General features: G+C 39.0%; 1 protein-coding gene across 1 annotated transcript in view; it reads left to right on the top strand.

Annotated features, from left to right (window-relative positions):
• SLC2A13 (solute carrier family 2 member 13) overlaps positions 1–19200 on the top strand; it is a 325881-nt gene extending 306681 nt beyond the window's left edge. The window contains exons 8-10 of the mRNA XM_010970574.3: positions 11325–11446; positions 11575–11727; positions 17122–19200. Coding sequence (XP_010968876.3) covers positions 11325–11446; positions 11575–11727; positions 17122–17348 — 502 coding nt within the window. The 3' untranslated portion in view covers positions 17349–19200. The remainder of the gene's footprint in view (positions 1–11324; positions 11447–11574; positions 11728–17121) is intronic.
• Positions 19201–19504: the final 304 nt, after the last annotated feature.

The following is a 19504-nucleotide window of genomic DNA, read 5'->3' on the forward strand; positions in this document are numbered from 1 at the left end:
ACAGGCAAATATGCCCACGTCCCCTCCTTGAGGATATGTCTGAGTCCTACCCAAGCCCACCCGTCCACTTTTGTCCATTGCTAGCAGACCCTCTTCTCTCTTTGTAAAGAAAAGTGGCACAGATTTCTACAAGTATCTCTTCTATGGTCCGTGTGTGTGTGTGTGTCAGGAAATGTAAAAACTCCCATCTCAATTCACCTGCCAATTTCCATTTGTCTGTGTATCTTAATCATTTCAGTTGGCACTTAGCTTGTAGTAAATGACTGTTAAATGATGGAATGATTTAATATTTAATATCATCTATTTTCATGCTTAATCTCATGCCTTGAACAAAACAGACATTTATTTGTTGAAATGCTAAATTAATCAAGGGAGGGATTACTTGCAGTTAAAATATATGTACCTTTAAACACCTGCTGTAGACTATCAAAATATATGAACATTCACACAGAGAATAAGGGGGACATTACAGTACTAATTCATTCTCTCCTTGTATAAAACTGCCTTGTAAACAAAGAAGTTTCAACATTGTAAGACGGTGTTTATCGTTACGTTGTCAAATAGTGAAAATGATTTATTCATTGAACAAGTGTTCGATGAGCCCCCGCTGAGCGCCTGCCTCTGTGCTGGCTTCAGATGCACAGAGGTGATGGCAGGGAGTGCAGTGGAGGAGGTGCTGAGTAAGGCTGGTGCAGGGGGCTCCCCCCAGTGTGAAGCCACAGCTGTTTTTAGGAGGTTGAGTACGATAGTGGGTGTGACCCGATTTGCTTTGCTCCAGTGCCAGGAAGAAGTTAGGAGGAAGGATATGGTGGATTTTAATGGACCTGTTAAGCTCTATATTCACCTAAATGGTAGAAAACCATCTTTTCTTTAGAAGGATTGAGACACACCTTTTCTGTTTTATAGTTCTGTTTCCTTGCTGGGAAAATATTCTTTTTTTAATATATTTTTATTGAAGTACATCAGTTTACAATGTTGTGTCAATTTCTGGTGTACAGCATAATACTTCAATCACATGGGAACATACATGCATTCGTTCTCATATTTTTCACCATAGGTTACTACAAGATACTGAATATGTTTCCCTGTGCTACACAGTATAAACTTGTTGTTTATCTGTTTTATATAATTAGTATCTGCAAATCTTGAGCTCCCAGTTTATCCCTTTCCTCCCCCTGGTAACCATAAGTTTGTTTTCTATGTCTATGAGTCTGTTTCTGTTTTGTAAATAAGTTCATTTGTCTTTTTTTTTTTTTTAGATTCGGAAAATATTCTTTTTAATTCCTTATGACTGTATCAGACAAAGCTATTACGTAGCTTTGTGTTTTAGAATCTATTATTTTAAAGGCTGCTATGCTGCCATCTCATTGCATTAGAATGACTGCTCTCCTTGTCACACATTTGTGGTATTGGCATCGCTGCCCTCAGATGAGTTATCCAGCTATTGAGATCATTATGCGCTATTTTAACGTCCAGCTCATTTAAGCATCCTTTCTCTTCTAATTACCGTTGTGTGCATTGGGGAAAAGTGGATACTGAGTCAAAAGAGAATATATAAGACACAGAGGCTCAGATCTGCCAGGATGCTGCTTATTTTAATTCCTGAAGCTCTTGGGGAAGCATTTTATTCTACTCATTTTTTATAGAGATTTTAATAACTGACTTTACTACTGACATGAAGGAAGAACACTGACTTAGGGGTGATTTCAGGCAGAGTTTTCATCTCAATTCTTTTTCCATTGAATTGCATAAAAAGTAAGGTGCCCCAAGGAGGAGAGGTTTTCCTAAATACATTAGCTGGTGGGATGATTGTGCTGGTGGGATGATTGTGCAGGATTTCAATCTACTATGTCGTCTTGGGAAAGCGACTATATTTTCAAAAGACTGGTCTCATGCAGAATGGAAATAACAATGCTATTGGTTTGGATTATTATGAGAATTAAATGAGTTAATGTATATTGAGGTGGTTTGTACATGGTAAAACTATAGAAATACTAGTCAATTTCATCAAGTGAAGATTTACAGTTATTCAGGGACATTTCTGTTGGGAGTGAAATGTTCATAAAGCTGTAGAATTCACACTTGATAGAAGGCAGCTGTAGAAAGGATTGAAAAGAATCCAAAAAACAAATTATACCTTTGTTTGTATTAAGAGAGCTGACAGCAATAAATCAGCCACATTCATTCTGATGCACCTGCACATAAACACAAGTGAGGAGTCCTGGGCAGACATTCCTGCAGTGGAAAGAAAATCAGAGTGGAGTTTTGGGGTGACTCGAAATTCTTAAAAGGTTTGAGATGATACAAATGGATGTTGTAATGCTTATGGTAAGGAAGCATGCCTTTCCTATACCACCACAGGCAATAGCTTTTTAAATTAAGCAGAGATAACTTTCTTAGAATCTAAAAAATATTGACAACAAATATATCTGTCTTCTCTAATGCTTGCAATATAATGGAGAAATTGGTGTCAGATCAGGTGACCAGAGATCAGCTTACTGGGAAGTGATGAAAGTATTTTTAGTGTTTGATTTAACAAACACTTACTGAGCGTTGCTTATGTGTAAAATGTGCTAAGCACTGGCATAAGAAGCCAAGGGAAGATGGGCGTGCTGTGTCCTCACTGCAGAAAGGTCCACAAGTGAAACAAGGGGAGTAAAGGAAGTCGGGGGGAGAGCGAACCCTTAAGTGTCGAAAACCTTAGGTCTCTGAACTGAAACTTGAGAGGGATGTACAACTCCTCCTCCTGAAATGCTCATCACAGCACAGCCACATGAGGGCCAATCGTAACCCTATTCCAAAGAAATAGCTTTAGTCCCATTATAAACTGCATTATTAATTTCACTTACTTTAGTATTATTTTTGTTTGAAAAGTTTGTTTTTAATTGGTTTGGTTTTAAATGGTAATTAAATGGTTATTAAATTACTAAATCAGTAGTAATCAGTGCCATAGCTCTATGGAATACATCAAGTCTTTTTTTCATTCATTGATTTGACACGTGTGTATCCACTGTGCCAGGTATTGGACATCATTTAAGATATCACAGCAGGAGGCTCTCGACTTACATCCCAATGCCTGAAGCAGTGCGCCTGTGGCAAACCCCGCTTAGCATCCCCCATCTCATTTCTCATTGCCCTAGAGCCCACAACACACAGATGGACACATCCTCTGTGTTTGTTGCTGTTCTTTCCTTTGCACTGCTTTCCTGCCTCCACTCCATTTGGTTCAGTCGCTCCCTCTCACTCGGTGCTTCGGAGCTCTTCATACGATTGCCTCATGATGGCAAGAAATAAAAGGAAGTGGGAAGAAAGGGAAAAGAGCCTGAAGCAGAAAGTTAAAAAAATAAGATTGGTTTTCTTGAGTGACAAAGGAGCCGATTCTGAATATGATTCTAAAAGGAATTCTAGAAATTATGAGCAATACAGTACAGCATAGTTGATGACATGGGGAAAGGTTATCTTAATTTTTATAACCACGTTTTCAATATTTGAAAGAAAAAAAAAGCACTGTTGCAGGAATGGATCTGTGTGGCCATCATGACGGATGCTAGACACTCTTTTGAGGACCTGTGGGATTTTATAGATTTCGAATCAGGATCAGGACTCTTAGAACTTAGCCTTGACTTCGTTAGAACTTCTCATGTTGAGGAGGAACAGACACACACTTGGATCAGGACTCCTCTGACCTGGCAGATCTTTACTCTGCATTGACCACAGAACTTCAGAGACAAGTCTGGAAGGAACCAGAGAGGCAGCAGGAGACCTCGGCAACTTACTTGTGTCCTTGATCATAGTATGTACATCTATTGCATTATTTGTTGGCCAGTTTGGTACCAAAATGAAAGGAACTGAAGGTAAACCTAAGACTAAATTATGGCCAATCTTCAAGCCCAAATGACCCTTTGTAACTTGTCCCAGCTTACTGTGTAATTATTATTTTAATGGCTTCTTTATCCCACTCAGTTGTGGTACCTTAACTGACGAAAAACTACCCTCCGTTGTAGTGTATCGTCCTCATTTCTAATTCTTTATCTGTGTTACACTTGTAACAAAAGTACAGTACATATTTCAGCATATATTTTTTTCCATTTAGACGATTGTCTAAGGACAAATTTTAGAAATGAGACTTTGGGTCGGGAATACTTGGATATGGATAGTATGTAAAACTTCCAGATTTCATTCCAAGAGGAAGTTATACGAACTTAAGTTCTTACCAGAATTAGAGACGGTACCAACATCACTGTCTCTTCACCAGCCTTAAGTATTAGAACTATTATTTTCATTTGCTTGCCCCTCATTCTGTCCATCTCTTCCCCATACTTAGGGCATATAAGCGAGCCAACAAACTAGTAAACGGTTTAGATACAGTGAGATATATATATATATATAAACAAAACTTTATTCATTCATTATTAAAAATGGCTTTTAGCTCCAAATTTCTAGTGCTTTTGAAATCTACCCATGTCTATGATTTAACTGTCTCAACATTACTGGTTTTTATTTTTTACCAGAAAATAATAGTAATTAACAAAAGATAATAGATGATTTTTTTTTCAACTTGCCATTTTGTGTGACAGTCCTCTGCAGGAAAATTGTAAAACAACAACAAAAAAAAAGACAGGGGAAAGGCTTGACAATAGAAAATCATCCAGGGCCGAGCTTCGTGGTCTGCACACTGCAAGCGAGGGAACTCTGCTTTTCTACGATTACTCACCTACAGATGAGTTAGAGCTTAAATGCTGGGTTGGCACCTTTGACATAAGGGTACCTCATGTGATACTATTATCTAGGAATTACCCTAGTGAGCAGAAATTACAGTATCTGAGTAGTAATGAGTCAAGTTTATAGCAGTAACTTTTCTTGGTTGCTTTGATCATCAGATGCCCCAAAGTTGGAATTTGTCCTGGCTGGGATCACTTGTAAATTTACATCATCCTAGTCCTCTGATTGATCGGCATTGTGTTTCTTTATTTCTCCTTAGACAAAAAGGACAAGAAGTCCTTTCCTGGGGAGGTACTCTTTCCTTTCCTGGGTACCTCTCCACTGCCACCCTCAGACTGTAAGTGTGTAATCAGATCATAAATTCCTACAGATAGAGAACTATTAGATTTAACCTTTATCAGTATCCATTTTGTTGTGAGATGAAAGCTTAATGGTCTTGTTCAGAGAAATCACAGTCCTGCATCAGAAATCAGAGATGAAATGACGCCTAACTCACACCTCTCAGGGACGGGGTGGGAGGTAATGCATGTGCAGTAAACCCAGAGGAACGTAGGTGTGTCACGGAAATCGTAGTGAGCCCTCCCTCCCCGTCTCTAAAATCCCAGGTCTTCTATAAACTCTTTCGGGAAGGCGGCAAAGTTCTGTAGGTTTCCCAGTGATTAAGATTGGATGGATGAAATTTAAAGTTTCGTGCTATAAATACAGGTTGCATTTTCTCCCACCCCCCCATACATGAACACGAAGGAATTAAATAATTTCATCAGAGTGAATAAAGGCATGTGCTGCGTGGGAAGCAAGGAATACATTACGTATGGTTAGTTGTGGCAAGAGGAATTGCACCTCTTAGTTCCTTGGATCATTACTTTGGTTGAAAACTCGTTAGATATTTGATGGAGAAAATAACACCAAAAAAATAGGCAGAAACACAGAGCTGTTTCAGCTCTATGTACGAACCGATTTGGGGGTGGGTGTTGAGTAGGCAAGGGAGAATTGTTCCACCTTCAAAGAAAGCTGTTCATTTCTAGATGTGTTATTAAAAGAAGCCACCGTGGGTTCCTTGGCTGGAACTGGGAACTGATCATTTATTCGGTCTACGTGTCAGGTGTTAAGTCTCACCTGCTGGTAAAGACTAGAATGAGTCACATTTTGCCTGCTTGCGTGTGATTCGGCTTCGTCCACTGCAGCAGCCCCTGCACGGTGCCGTGATCGTCGTCGCTTCCTGGTTCTGCTCTAGGATGTGGTGAGAAGGTGCCCCGTCAGGGAGCATGACTTTTTCCAATCCCAACCCACATGCTGATGTCAAAGTACTTTTGTTTCTTTCCCCGGAGCACTGTGTTCTTCCACAGCTGTCACTAAGCCAGGAAAACACGAGGGTATTTTGCAAGAACATTTGGAATATACATTTTTATTTTTTTCAGTTGGAACTTCTAGTGTGTATATTTTGAAGGTCAGGTCTGATGTCACGTACTTAGTCATAGCTTGTCTACGTATTGCTTGCTGGGTATGTGACTCTGCCAAGTCTGTGCCCTGCGCACGTTCCTAAAACCAGCACGAGGATGAAGAGGAGTTACTCAGCCTTTTTACGCACATAAATGTGTGTGTCCAGATGGTCAAAATCTCAGCACAGCAAGCACAGAATCTACCTGAAAATATGCTGCTTTCCATTGTTCCAGGAAGAGATGAAGCAAGGAACTCTGACAATAATGGGTATAGATAGTAAATAGGATTTTTCAGTGAATTTTAGTGATTTGATTATTCATAAGCATTTCCTTCCCGAGCAGCCTGTGTTTTTATCCCTTCTCCCCGCCTCCCTCCCTCTTTCCCCCTCCCTCCCTCTCTCCCATCATTCCGCTCCCCTCTCCCACTTTCTATCCTATTTTCTCATTTTAAGATCCTTCTAACTCAAAAGACCATTCGACTGGTGGGGGGATGAAGGTAGAGGATTATTGATGAGAGGATTTCTGATGCTGTGTGCTGCTCACAGTGAAACAAACATAAAGGCTTCATTCATCATTCAGTGCCCATTGATGTCTATGCAGAGTACTATTACAGATGAGAGGGTGAGATTTTTTTAAAAGGAAGGGGGACACAAAAATGATTATTCTTTTGGCAAACGCTTAGAGAAACTGTTTTCTTTGTGCCGAGCAATTAATATTTGTAACAAGTCTACTATTAGGGACTCTTAATTTTACAGATTAGAAAGCCTGGGCATAAAGAGGTTAAGTAACTTGCCGGAAGTTCAACAGTGGCAGAACTGAGATACAAAATTCTAGACCCTCTGTCCTCAGCCCTGTGCTGTGCCGCCTGGGATAAAAGCCCAGGACAGTAGGAGAGAAAGTATATTCAGGTACCATAACACAGAGCTCTGTGCGGTAACGATACAGACGAGGACAATGACAAGGGAGCGAGGGGAGGGAGAGACTATTTCAGACAGGTGGATGGATGCCCTCTGTACCAGCCTTGAGGGCTGAGGTCAATTCTGATGGTCACGATCAAGAGTGAGAGTTTGCCCTCAGTTAGAAGAAATGGCATGTGTTCCTTCCATGCTGGGTCTGCAAAGTAGGTTCAGAAAAGAGTAGTCTGGGTTAGTGGGAGAAAAGGATTATATACAGGAGTGCAAGATAAGGCAGGATGAGGCTGAATGTAGGATGCTGGTCCAGAGCTCATAGTCCTAGCTACCCTTTGATACTTGGACTTTAAAGTATAGAGGATTTAAAGGGAGATGGTTAAGAAAATATTAAAGGTAACTCCCAAGATTTTAATCCATTTCAACTCAAAGACATGTCGTGAGTGACATTATTAAAGCAATGAGTATTGTGCGTGCACTACATGCCAGGCAGTGTGCTGAGCACTCCGCATGCGTTACCGTATTTAATGTTGCCAGTAGCCTATGACAGCAGTCCTTTCCTCTGTTTTACAGATGAGGAAACAGGACTGTGCCTGTGCCCACTAAACTCTGTAGTTTCCACAAATGCAAAGGGTGGTTATTTTGTTCACAGCCATCTCTCTAATGTCTGACACGTAAAAAGTGCTCATTCTATACATGTCTGAATCCGTGAGCATCCTTAGAAGTGGTAGAGCCCTAATTTGAACTCAGAACAGCCCCACCCTACCTCCTGGAGAAGACAGTGCATTCCCATTGTAGCCATAGGAAGAAATCTTGATATGAATATTCAGCCGATATATAAATTCTTAGTGGAGCCTGAGGAAAAGGTCCAGGCTAGGCTCCCTGTCAGGGAGCATCCATCTGGAGATCAAAAAATATATATCCCTAAAGTTAGATGGGATGATTAAGGGAGAGGGTGTAACCTCTAAACCAGAACACCTATACTGAGAGGTTGAGGGGAAGAAGAGGCATTTAAAAAAAGCAGTGAAGACATACAAACTGAGAGATGAGATGGATATACAGATATAAAAGCAAAGGGGGAAGAGAAGGAAGGAGGGTTTTCAGTAATATCAACCACCACACAGTCATCACGAGAGCCTGGGTGGGGAGGGTGGAGCTCAGTGGTAGAGTGCAATGCCTAGCATGCATAAGGTGCTGGGTTCAATTCCCAGTACCTCTATTAAACCAAATAAATAAACCTAATTACCGCCCCCCCCTTCCCGAAACCAAACAAACAAACAAAAAGAGCCTCAGAATTAAGGCAGGAAAATTGAATTTGGGGATTCATAGGTCATCAATGACTCTTGGGTGAGCAGATTCAGAAAGGGTCTAAGGAAGAATTAGGCTGGTACCTGAGTGGGTGGGGAAATAGGGCTGTTTAGGAAAGAGTGGATAGTCAATCATATAACCTTCTTTATAATTTCAGATGAGCTAGTAGTAGTAATATGATAGGGATGAAACATTTGAATAGGAGTAATCTTGTACGTTGTAAATAGAAGAGAAGTCTCCATTTAGTTCTCAGAAGAAACTAAAGATGGCAGGAAGAGAACTGACTGCTAATGGAACGTGACCCCAGAGGAGACGGGAGAATGAAACGCAAGACCAATAGGAAGGGCAGCCCTTAGAAATGGCAGGAGACGTATTACCACTGGAGGAGGAGAAAAACCTGAAAGAAAATACAGAAAAAAGAGGTTCAGTAGAGAAAAACTGAGGGCATTCAAACCGAAAGTCCTCAATTTTCTTAAAGACGGAGGCAAGTTCTTCATACCTAGAAAGAGGGGAAAGATTTCAGGAGCAGAGCGTGGCAAGAAATATTTTAATTAATTGAAGCAGCAGTTGACAAAAGTTTACTGAATGTCTACTCTGAAATAAACAGAGAATCCAGTAGAGAAGACAATAAAGGATAAAAATCAGCATAATTAGGGGCCCAAATGAGAAGAAACAGCGTGAATGTTTAATAGAATCCAGCAGCACGTTTTCATCATTTTGTCCAGCTTCTGAAAAGTGGTTGTTCAAGGAAGTGACTGGTCCCTGCCCAGGGTTGGGAACAGAAACTGTGAGAATAGCAGGCAAGTGGGGGGAGCGAGAGATGAATTCTAGAGGTCAGCAAAGACGGCACGGGCATGGCCTGAGCCGACAATGAAGTGAATGAACCCTGAGACGAGTGCAGAATCTAGACCCTGTGACTTGGGTGTGGAGCAGGTTATCAGAAACGAGGAGATCAAGGGCCTGTCATCAGAAAAGGAATGCTCCAAGTTTGAGACCTTGAGGTGAAATAGTTCCAAATCAAGCAAATTATAAATGCCCTCTACAGTGTCAGAGGTTAAATAAGGAACTATAAAGCCAAGGTATTAGACGGGCCGGAAGTAAAAATGTGGCAGAGGATGAGGAGCTGGACGACCGACCAGGCGGCAGGACAGGTGGGGTGTTAGGATGGGGGTCATAAACCCAGCAGTAAGGATAAGGCTTGGAGGTCAACGTTCAAAAATAGACGTTGATGGAGATAGAACAATAGCCTAAACATGACAATAGAGGATAAGAATGTATTTGGGGGCTGATCGTGTCCTCAGGTGCATTTCAGATTTCAATTAAGGTAAAGACTTGGAAGTTTGATTTGAGAATCAGTCTAAGACCAAAGGAGACTTTGCTTCACCATAGAACCTTTAGGCAAAGTCAGCAGGGATGGAGAAGCAAGAACACACAGCAGGAAGGTAAAGGGTTAGTCAGAATCAGATATGAGCACTGTTAACAACAACAACAACAAAAAGATACGAGCATTGTTCCCTGCCCTCACTACCCCTTTGCAGGTGACCCTTATAATTTTTTAAGTTACATGTAAGGCATTATCCCCCTTTTACAGATGAAAAAAAATCTGGTTCTGGAATTTGGATCTTGTCCTGACTGCAAAATCTGAAGTCTTTCTACCATAACATACTGACTTTCAGTGGCTTTTAACTGTTACTGCAGCCTTCAAGGACTAACTGGAAATCATGTCTGACATATGAAATGGTGTAAAACACAGTGTGTTCTGGGATTTTTTGAGTTATAATTGACATACAACATTATATTAGTTCCAGGTACAAAACATAATGATTCAATATTTGTATATATTGAGAAATGATCCCCACAATAAATCTAGTTAACATCCATCACCATCATAGTTACAGTTTTTTTTCCTGTGATGAGAACTCTTAGCAATGGTAGCTACCATGTCATACATTACCTCCTCATGACTCATTTCTTTTACAAATGGAAGTTTGTACCTTCTGACCCATTTCACCCCACCCTACCCTACCCCTACCCCTGGCAACCACCAGTCTGTTCTCTGTATCTGTGAGCTCATTCCTTTTTTTTTTTTTTTAAGACTGTACATATCAAGACAGTGAGATCACGTGATACTTGTCTTCCTCAGACTTATTTCACTAAGCATAATGCCCTCAAGATCCATGTTTTCTCAGATGGCAAGATTTTCTTCTTTTTATGGCTAAATAGTATTCCAGTGTGTGTGTGTGTGTGTGTGTGTGTACATACCACATTTTTTTAATCTATTCACCCATTGATAGACACTTGGGTTGTTTCCACGTCTTGGCTGTTGTAAATAATGCTGCAGTGAACATGGACGTGCGGATACTTTTTCAAGTTAGTGTTTTTGTTTACTTCAGGTGTAAGAAATGGTATTGCTGGATCATATGGCAGTTCAATTTTTAAGTTTTTAAAGAACCTCCATACTGTTTTCCACAGTGGCTGCACCAGTTTACATTCGCACCAACAATACATGAGGGGAAGTTCCCTTTTCTCTACATCCTTGTCAACAATTTATTTCTTATATTTTTGCTGATGGCCATTCTGACAGACGTGAGGAGATATTGTGGTTTTGATTTGCATTTCCCTGATAAATAGTGATGTTGAGCGCCTTTTCATGTACCTGTTGGCCATCTGTATGTCTTCTTTTAAAAAATGTCTACTCAGATCCTCTGCCCATTTTTCATTCGGATTGTGTTTTTGCTGTTGAGTTGTATGCACAATGTATTTCTTTGTGCTATTCTTGAATTATAGTCAGTTCTAAGTCTTAATTTTTTTTTTCCAAGAGAAACATTTTGGACTCTTTTCCTTAATGACATTAAGGAACTTCCAAACACCTCCTAGATAATCACACTGAATTTTTGCAACTATACCCTAAAACCCTAAGTTAATATTTATATTGCTTATTTTTCAGGTGTGAAAATGAAACCAAATTCAAAACAGAAGAAGTATTTTGGGCTTACAATTTCTGCCCTACTCCATACTCCTGGACTGCACTGCTTGGCCTTATTTTATATCTTGTTTTCTTCGCACCAGGTAAGCAAGGGCTTTGTTGTTATTATCGTTGTGTTAATTAAATTGTCTGTTTTTAGATGAGGCAGGCTAATCTTTCTTCAATTCCTTATGTACTACCTTTCTGAAATTTATAATTTTGTATTTCTCAGGAATGGGACCAATGCCTTGGACTGTGAATTCTGAAATCTATCCCCTGTGGGCAAGAAGTACAGGAAATGCATGTTCATCTGGAATAAATTGGATTTTTAATGTCCTGGTTTCATTGACATTTTTACACACAGCAGAGTATCTTACATACTATGGTAAGAGAATATTTTCTCCAGCTGTATCTTCGTTTTTGTTTTCCTTGTCTCTTTTTAGATATGCTGTCATTTGTGATTAAAAGGCTCGCTGGTCATATTTTTGCTATTATATATATATTTTGCTATTTTATATTATATATATTAGATATATATATCTATCTAAGTGGCTTTCTTATTCCCCAAAGTCCTTGGAAATGTTTCTGAGAAAAGATAAGAGGAATTCTTTCCTAAGCACCATTGCTTCTTGTCCCTCAGTGCTTTAGAACCTTCACCTACCCAACTACTCTCCAGACCCAAACGTCTCCCAGCCATCTCCCCAGTTGGAAATCCTCACAGCAAGACCTTCAGTTGAATGAGAAAAAACATAAACAACAGAGAGTGGTAGAAAGATGCAAGAGTCTAGTGATCCTTGACGTCTCCTGACAGAGATAAGAGTTGTGTCAGTGTGGTATCAGAGCAGGGTTGAAATCAGCCCCTCCCAAATGTGCTGTGAGCTCTGTCTTCCACTGAAAGACTGGATCTTCCATGCTGTTCAGGCCGAGACCAGCACTTTCGCACTGCGGAAATTGTAACCGTGACAAAAGTGTTCAAGTGAAAATGTGTGGAGACCATAACTCAAAGAAAATAATATTGAAAAGTGACCGAAGAGGGGAGGGTATAGCTCAAGTGGTAGCTTCCACGAGGTCCTGAGTTCAATCCCCAGTACCTCGTCTAAAAATAAATACATAAATAAACCTAATTACCTCCCTACCCCCAGCAAAAAAAAAGACCTGAATTAAACTTTAAAATAGAAAACAAAGTGACTGAGTTAGGAAACACTTCGGGAAGCTACTTGAAGTGCATTTTTACTAAAATGAAAAGACTTTGTCTTTTTAGCAAGAGGATTTCTTTATTATCTGTATGAATGTATAGGTCATGATTGGATTCTAAATGATGAAGTAGGTTTTCATTCTAACCTTCTCATGAGCCTCTGTGACGTATATGGACTGCCTGCCGCTTAGACCTTTAGAGCCCCTTCTTCATCCTTCCTCACCTCACCTCATCCCACGTCCTGCCTACTTATATTTCCTTTTTCTAAGAACAGGTTTATTTGTCGGCTCCCCTACTCCACCCCTCACTGCTGGACCATAAATCCTTTGAGCTTCGGCCAGGATTATATTCTTTGTTCACCATCATATTCCCAGTGCCTTCCAGAGCATCCTGTTCACTTGATAAGCACTCAAAAGTGTTTGTCAAATGAATCAATGCACAGATGAACTTTGTAGGTGAATACGAGGAAACGTTATAAAAGTCAATTCTGCCTCTCTTCTGAACATGCTGAATTGATATTTACTTGTATTTAAAACTATTTATCTAATGCTTTTATTATCTTTATAAAACTCTTTTCTCTCCCAATCACCATTTAGAGCATTTAGAAATATTTATTTTCTTGGCAAGGAAATGTACTGGCATTTTAAATTGGATACATATTTAGTATATTTAGTATGTTCAACTTTGACCCATTTGGCAATTAAAATTTTTTTACCTCAATTCATAAACTTATCTTCTTAACACCCTAAGTATGAACACATTAAATATTTGAAGACCTAAATATAGACTAATATCTTGAGAACACATTTTTTTAATAGAAAGTCATAGACCAAGTAATAAAAGTCTATGTGGTAAGACTTTTGATAGCAGAGCTCCTCTTTCTTAAATAAATTCTGCCAGAAAAACACAAGGCAACAGAAGTGAAATGTAAACAGGGCATAGCCAGGGTTCCTTCAAAAATATCTCGTTCGAAGAAGCTTTCTGCTTTGCGTTCAGCCAAGCTTCTGTCATATCAGCGCTCCGGTCCACTTGGCCTACTGCTTTCCAGTAGTGGGACCACGGCTCAGCTCAGTTTTGATTTTCCCTGTTTTTTGCTCTGTATTTTAATCTCTCTGTTACTGATCTCTGTCAGGTGTATGTTTATATTCCTGATTTCACAATTATACACCATAATGATGTATTTCTCTGGAAATATTCATGTTATCTTTTATTTCCTTTTTAAATTGTCTCCTAAGACCTCAAATTTTGATTCCTTCCTAAACTATACTGCCTACAGAGGTCTGCCTTGCACCCCCTCAGTAATGTTTATTACTCAAAATCATCATTAAAGCATCACCCTGTGCCATTTTATGTATATAGCACAGGTCACTAAGTAGATCCCCCAGAGAAGCATTATATCAAAGTTCCTGTGTCGAAGTACTGACATTCAATCACAGCCCATCAAAGTTCTTCATTCTGTAAAACTCAAATATTTGTTTTAATCTGAAATGTTAATATAGGGCTCTAATAAGATTTATTTCCTTTAGAATAAAGCTGAGGAATATTTATACTGTTCAACAATCCTAGCAGAGTCGTGACAGACATTTTTTTCATTTTCATTACAAGAGGGAATAATTAAGAAAGTGAATTACACAATTGACTTGCCCACGACATGGACAAGGTCACAGACTCTCAGGCCTCCCCTCACCTCTGTGGCTTAACCACAGGTCTCACCAGTGAAGCCACTGTTTTGGCATTTGCCTGCTTTAGATTCCTCAGACTTTATAGCAGGATCTTTTACTTTAATGGATTTTTCTTGATGTTATTTGGCTTTGGGGATCTGGTTCACACACAAGAAACTGTATGGCCTTTAAGAATCTTCCTAATTTATTGAATTGTGTTTAATTGTAAGAGTTTAGCACTAATGTATTTGATTTTTTACTTCTACATCATGCCACTGTACCTAAATTGTGAAAGATGATGAGTATTTTCTCAATAGTATATTTTATGAAGCCAGACTATATTTACCCTGTTAGATATTTTAGAGTTTAGCAGCCTGGTTTAGTGTGAAATGTTTCCCCATCCGCCCTTATTTCTTTTTTTTCTGTATTATCATCATGATTACCATGCTTTCTTTGTCCCTCCCTACTAAAGATTCCATTTCTTTTCTCAACCTCCACAATTTTGCTTATTTGTAATCAGAACACAGGACTTCCATCTTCCCTTTTTCCTCAAAGTTCCACATTCTTCAAGAGCTAGCTTGTCAGTATCATCCTTTTGTTGAAAACACTCCCAGCTTACTAGTCACGCCGATCTTAACAGCAACTACTGTTCGTTCCCTAGTCATTTAGTAGAATTTAATAATGCTCTCTCTATCACTGTTTTGAGCAACTAATATCCAAAATTCTAATAGGCATGTAATACACATTGTTTCTATTATTTGCAGTTTAGCCAGGCAGGAATTATTTTCCCCTTAGACAGATCAGGAAACTGAGGTCAAGGCAGTTAAAGAAACTGCCCGTGGCTTGCAGCTGGGCCACTTTCAGACCTATGCTCTCTACAGAGCCACAGTGCCTTCCTCGCACTGCTAGCACTCAGCCATGCATCCCAGATGACTTAATATTGTTTTCTGATGATTTATCACATATGAGACATAAAATATATAAACTTTAGTAGTAAGTGGTAATGTGAACCAAACTAAAATGAAATAAAGGAGCCTTGTATTTGTAAATGGAGTTATATTTTTAAGAGAATTTGATTTACACAAATCCAGCTCCTTAAAAATTGCATAGCTTCCGATGACGGTGTGACAAACTATGTCTTGATTTAATCAAGCCTTTCGTATTTTTTTTCTAGCATCTCGTAGTTTACCTTTGTTTCCCTTTTATTTTCTCATGGCTCCTCATTCCGCAGAGCAGATTCTTTGGGGTGGCCAATTCGGCAGCATTTTTTCCTCTGTAGTTTTCCTTCAGCTTTCCCAAGAAATATTTATGTGGATTGTTCTTGAATGGTTACTTGCAGGCCTATCTTTAAGAAAGTAGTCTTAATAATGTCTTTCTGCATTCTGTAATGATTCAGCAGAACTGAGAAATTATTCAGTTCTTTAATTGCTATGCTATTCAGCTTAAATCTTGACTCTCAAGTATGTCTTCATGTTGTCTTGTTTAACCCTTCATTTCAGATCTGCTACCCCAATGTAGTCCATCTGGCAGTCAACGAGAGCACAGTCATTCTCTAGACCCTCCAATGTGTCAGCACGTACTTGGCCACTGACTCTGACCTTGAGGAGACCACTCCTGCTGGTCTCCTCTGCAAGCATCTCATAACCATCTCCCCTATACTTGCTCCTGATTTGGGTGGTAAAACATACAGAATTATAATTTAAACCACAAATTTAAAGAGGAGCTGAGAAACCATCTTATTTTACTTAATGAGAAACTAAGGTCCAGACACGAGGTTAAATGACTATCTAGAAGTCACATAGCAAGACTTAAACCCAGATCTTCCAACTCCCAAACTGATGTCCTTTCTCCAGCCATTTGTCAATTAGTTTGTCATCTTCCTTCCCATGTGTCATATACAGGATGGTCTGAACTGAAGGCTAGAATTAGGCAGAGACTCCATTAAGATCAGTTGTTCTCCACCATCAAAAGTTGAAAGCATTTAACTTCTTGTATTTAAATTGGGAATTAGATTATAAAGGAAAGGCTGTCTTGGAAATATGTAAAGAATACATACAAGTCACATATTCATAAATGTCATCCGTGTTCTCACTTAGAAAACACAACCAGATAGTATTTATGTCTCTGTGGTTGTGATTCATTGACCTGCATAGTCATCCAGCAAAACAAAATGCTCTGACTTCATGGAGCTTAACATTCTAGTGGAGGGGAACAAAACAAATGTGGTAAGAGGTATGGACACACACAATAAAATGGACTACAGGGGTCTAAGGAATAGGAGACTAGTTAAGAGACTGTTACACTAATGCAGGTGACAGAGGGCGGCTTTTAGACCAGAGACACCAGTCGAATAGTGGAAAGTGATCATCTTCAGATTGTATTTGAAGGTAGTTCCAACAGGGCTTCCTAACAGATTGGATTTTGGGTGGGAGAGTAAGAGGAAAATTCAAAGTTGACACACAGACTTTGGGCATTGACTCATGAATTCAGCAATGTCATCATTGGATGTGGTTCTGGAAATATAAACGAGAAGGAAATTTCTCCCTCAAAGTGCCTCCAGTCTAGTAGACAAGACAAACACATTTACATAATTATAATACTTCTTAGTTGTTATGATACCACTTTGCCTCAGCAAAGGACTGTGAAAGCATAATTAACTCTAACTGGGGAAGTGAGGAAAGACTTCAAAGCAGAAGTTCCATCTAAGCCTGGTCTATCCTTCTTGAGTTTGGCACTGAATGACTTTAGAAAGATAAATTGCGTTATAATCACAGCATTAGAACAATTAGAGTAAACCAGGCTGAAAGCAATTTTCTTGTTCAGTTTCAGACCACGGTTATACACAATTGACCAGGAAGAAAAGGTAAAACCAAGTCCCCTTTCCAACGTAGTCCTGCAACATATATGTTATTTTCCATTGCAGGAGCCTTTTTCCTCTATGCTGGCTTCGCTGCTGTGGGTCTCCTTTTCATCTACGGCTGTCTTCCTGAGACCAAAGGGAAAAAGTTAGAAGAAATTGAATCACTCTTTGACAACAGGCTATGTACATGTGGTGCTTCAGATTCGGATGAAGGGAGATACATTGAATACATTCGAGTGAAGGGAAGTAACTATCATCTTTCTGACAACGATGCTTCTGATGTGGAGTAATTGTCAGCTGCTGATATATTTAGTTATTTAAAAAAACTTGGGAGAGAAGAACAGCAATTGGTGACCTCACTGCCCTGCTTTTAATCTGGTTCTTTCCACAGCCTAGTTTTGAATGACTACGTATTCTAGAGTATTTGATTCCAAGGAAGATACTTGACCATGATGACTTTCTGTTTCACAAGCAGAGATGTGGAAAAAAAAAATTGCAGAGGTTTTAATCTAATAATTATTGAACAAACACGTGTAATTCCTTCCTGAGATAGTCTAAAATGAATATTGTATCCAGTGACTTCAGTGACATCCTTTTTTTCCTAAGACCATATGTAATTGTTAGTGGCAACTGAGTTAGAGCTAATCTAGCCAAATCATACATGTATGATATACTCATCACAAAAGATTCTGGGATATGGTCCAAGGGTGTTTTCTGTCAAAGCGTGGCCTATTGGTCCTAAATTTTCCTAAAGACTAGGAGCTCCTCTGTGATCAGATTATTAGAAAGTAAATTCCATATAAGCATTCATCAACGAATTCCAAAGTGCCTCCTGCCAGGGCACGGCTGTCCTCATAGCCTTTGGAGTCCACATTTTGGGTTTTCTCTCCAATTCAGATCTTAAAAGTTCTTCAGAAATGGACTCTGTACAGGACCTTTTGAACGTTATGAAAAGCAGGTCTTTAAGGGTTTATTTTCCTACGTATTTTTGCATCCGTGAGAAGTAGACATTTGCACAGATAGGCTAGCAAGTTTTGATAAGTGTATTTTATTGCCAGGAAGTAAGAAAGAAAAGATTTTTATGGACCTTAAAAGATTTTTTTTTTTAACCCAGACTGAGTTAGTCACTTACGTGTGCAACTGTAAACACAAAATAGATCTTCAACTAGATCTTCAACTGTCTTTCTAGGTCAGTTTTTGTTCTCACCGAAATCCCCTGATATTCACCACGCCTTCGCTCATCGACTCTCGAGTCCTACTGTTTGTGCCTTCCTTTGTGTTATATAAATAGCTGCTAGTGGACTATTTTCCCCCTTCTTCTAATCAAATAAGTCCTGAGACATGAAAAGAAGGAAGAAAATCAGTGACAGAAATAATCCTGCGGTTAACTGATGTTTGTTTAAGTAGTGGGGCTTCTATTTTTCTTAACTTTTTATTAACTTCCTAAGGGAACTGTCACATTTTATGATTTAATGGTACTTGTCTTTTTTTTTTTAATCCTAAGAACATAAACTGGTTTTTATTTTGCACACCTTTTCTCATTTTCCCTGACATTTTATACGTAAGAAGAAGATACATAGATTTGTCTGTGGGTGTTTCCTTTTTCTCATGCTTGGCTTGGATTTTTTTCCCTCTTGTCTGAAAATTGGGGGTTTTTTCTATTAGAACAGATTGATGGTTTTCATATAGCTTACTACATTGCTACAGTGTCTTTTCAGAGTGTTCACTGGTTCTTATGCTCATTCATTAATGAACTCAAATTTTTGCTCAGATATTAAGAACTATATAGTAAGTAAAAAATTACTCACAAAGCTACTTGCTAGTTTCAGTGAAAATATGAATGACTTCTGTGGCCAGTTTAGGAGTCCATACATTTGATGCATTTTAACATGGCTCTAAACATCTAATAAGGTACTCTTTGGAGTGCAAAGGTGGCCATCTCTAAATTCAGTTTGTCTCTGCCAGTCGCCAAGATGGTCTGGTCTCAAAGTCTGGCTTATTCCTATCATGGTGATCAAAGCTGAGAATGTTGCCAGGAGGTTCATTCTCTAAGCCTAAAAATCTTTCAGCCAAAAAAATTTTCTCCCTTTTGATCATTTCATGTAGTAAAAAAAAAATCAGAGAGATTTTTGCCTTGAATTAGGTGCTTTGACAGTTGATTTCTAACAGGATATCAGTATTGATTTTTCCCAGGAAAACAGATGTGCTTTAATAGAGAAAAGTATTATTCCACGGATATTTCTTATCCCATAAGAAATTTCTTATGTTTACTATTTCACACAGGTAAAGTCAAGTGGAAAAATGAACTACCGTGTGGTAAAATCAGAGTATGATGGGAAGAAAGGTATTTAGACCAATAAAGTGATCTCTTTAAAAATTTGTTTTTCTAATTTATCCAAATAATTGCCTCAGATCTTCTCTTTATCATATACATAGCCTTAACTAT

This window comes from Camelus bactrianus, chromosome 12 (assembly GCF_048773025.1).
Source record: "Camelus bactrianus isolate YW-2024 breed Bactrian camel chromosome 12, ASM4877302v1, whole genome shotgun sequence".
Taxonomy (NCBI): Eukaryota; Metazoa; Chordata; class Mammalia; order Artiodactyla; family Camelidae; genus Camelus; species Camelus bactrianus.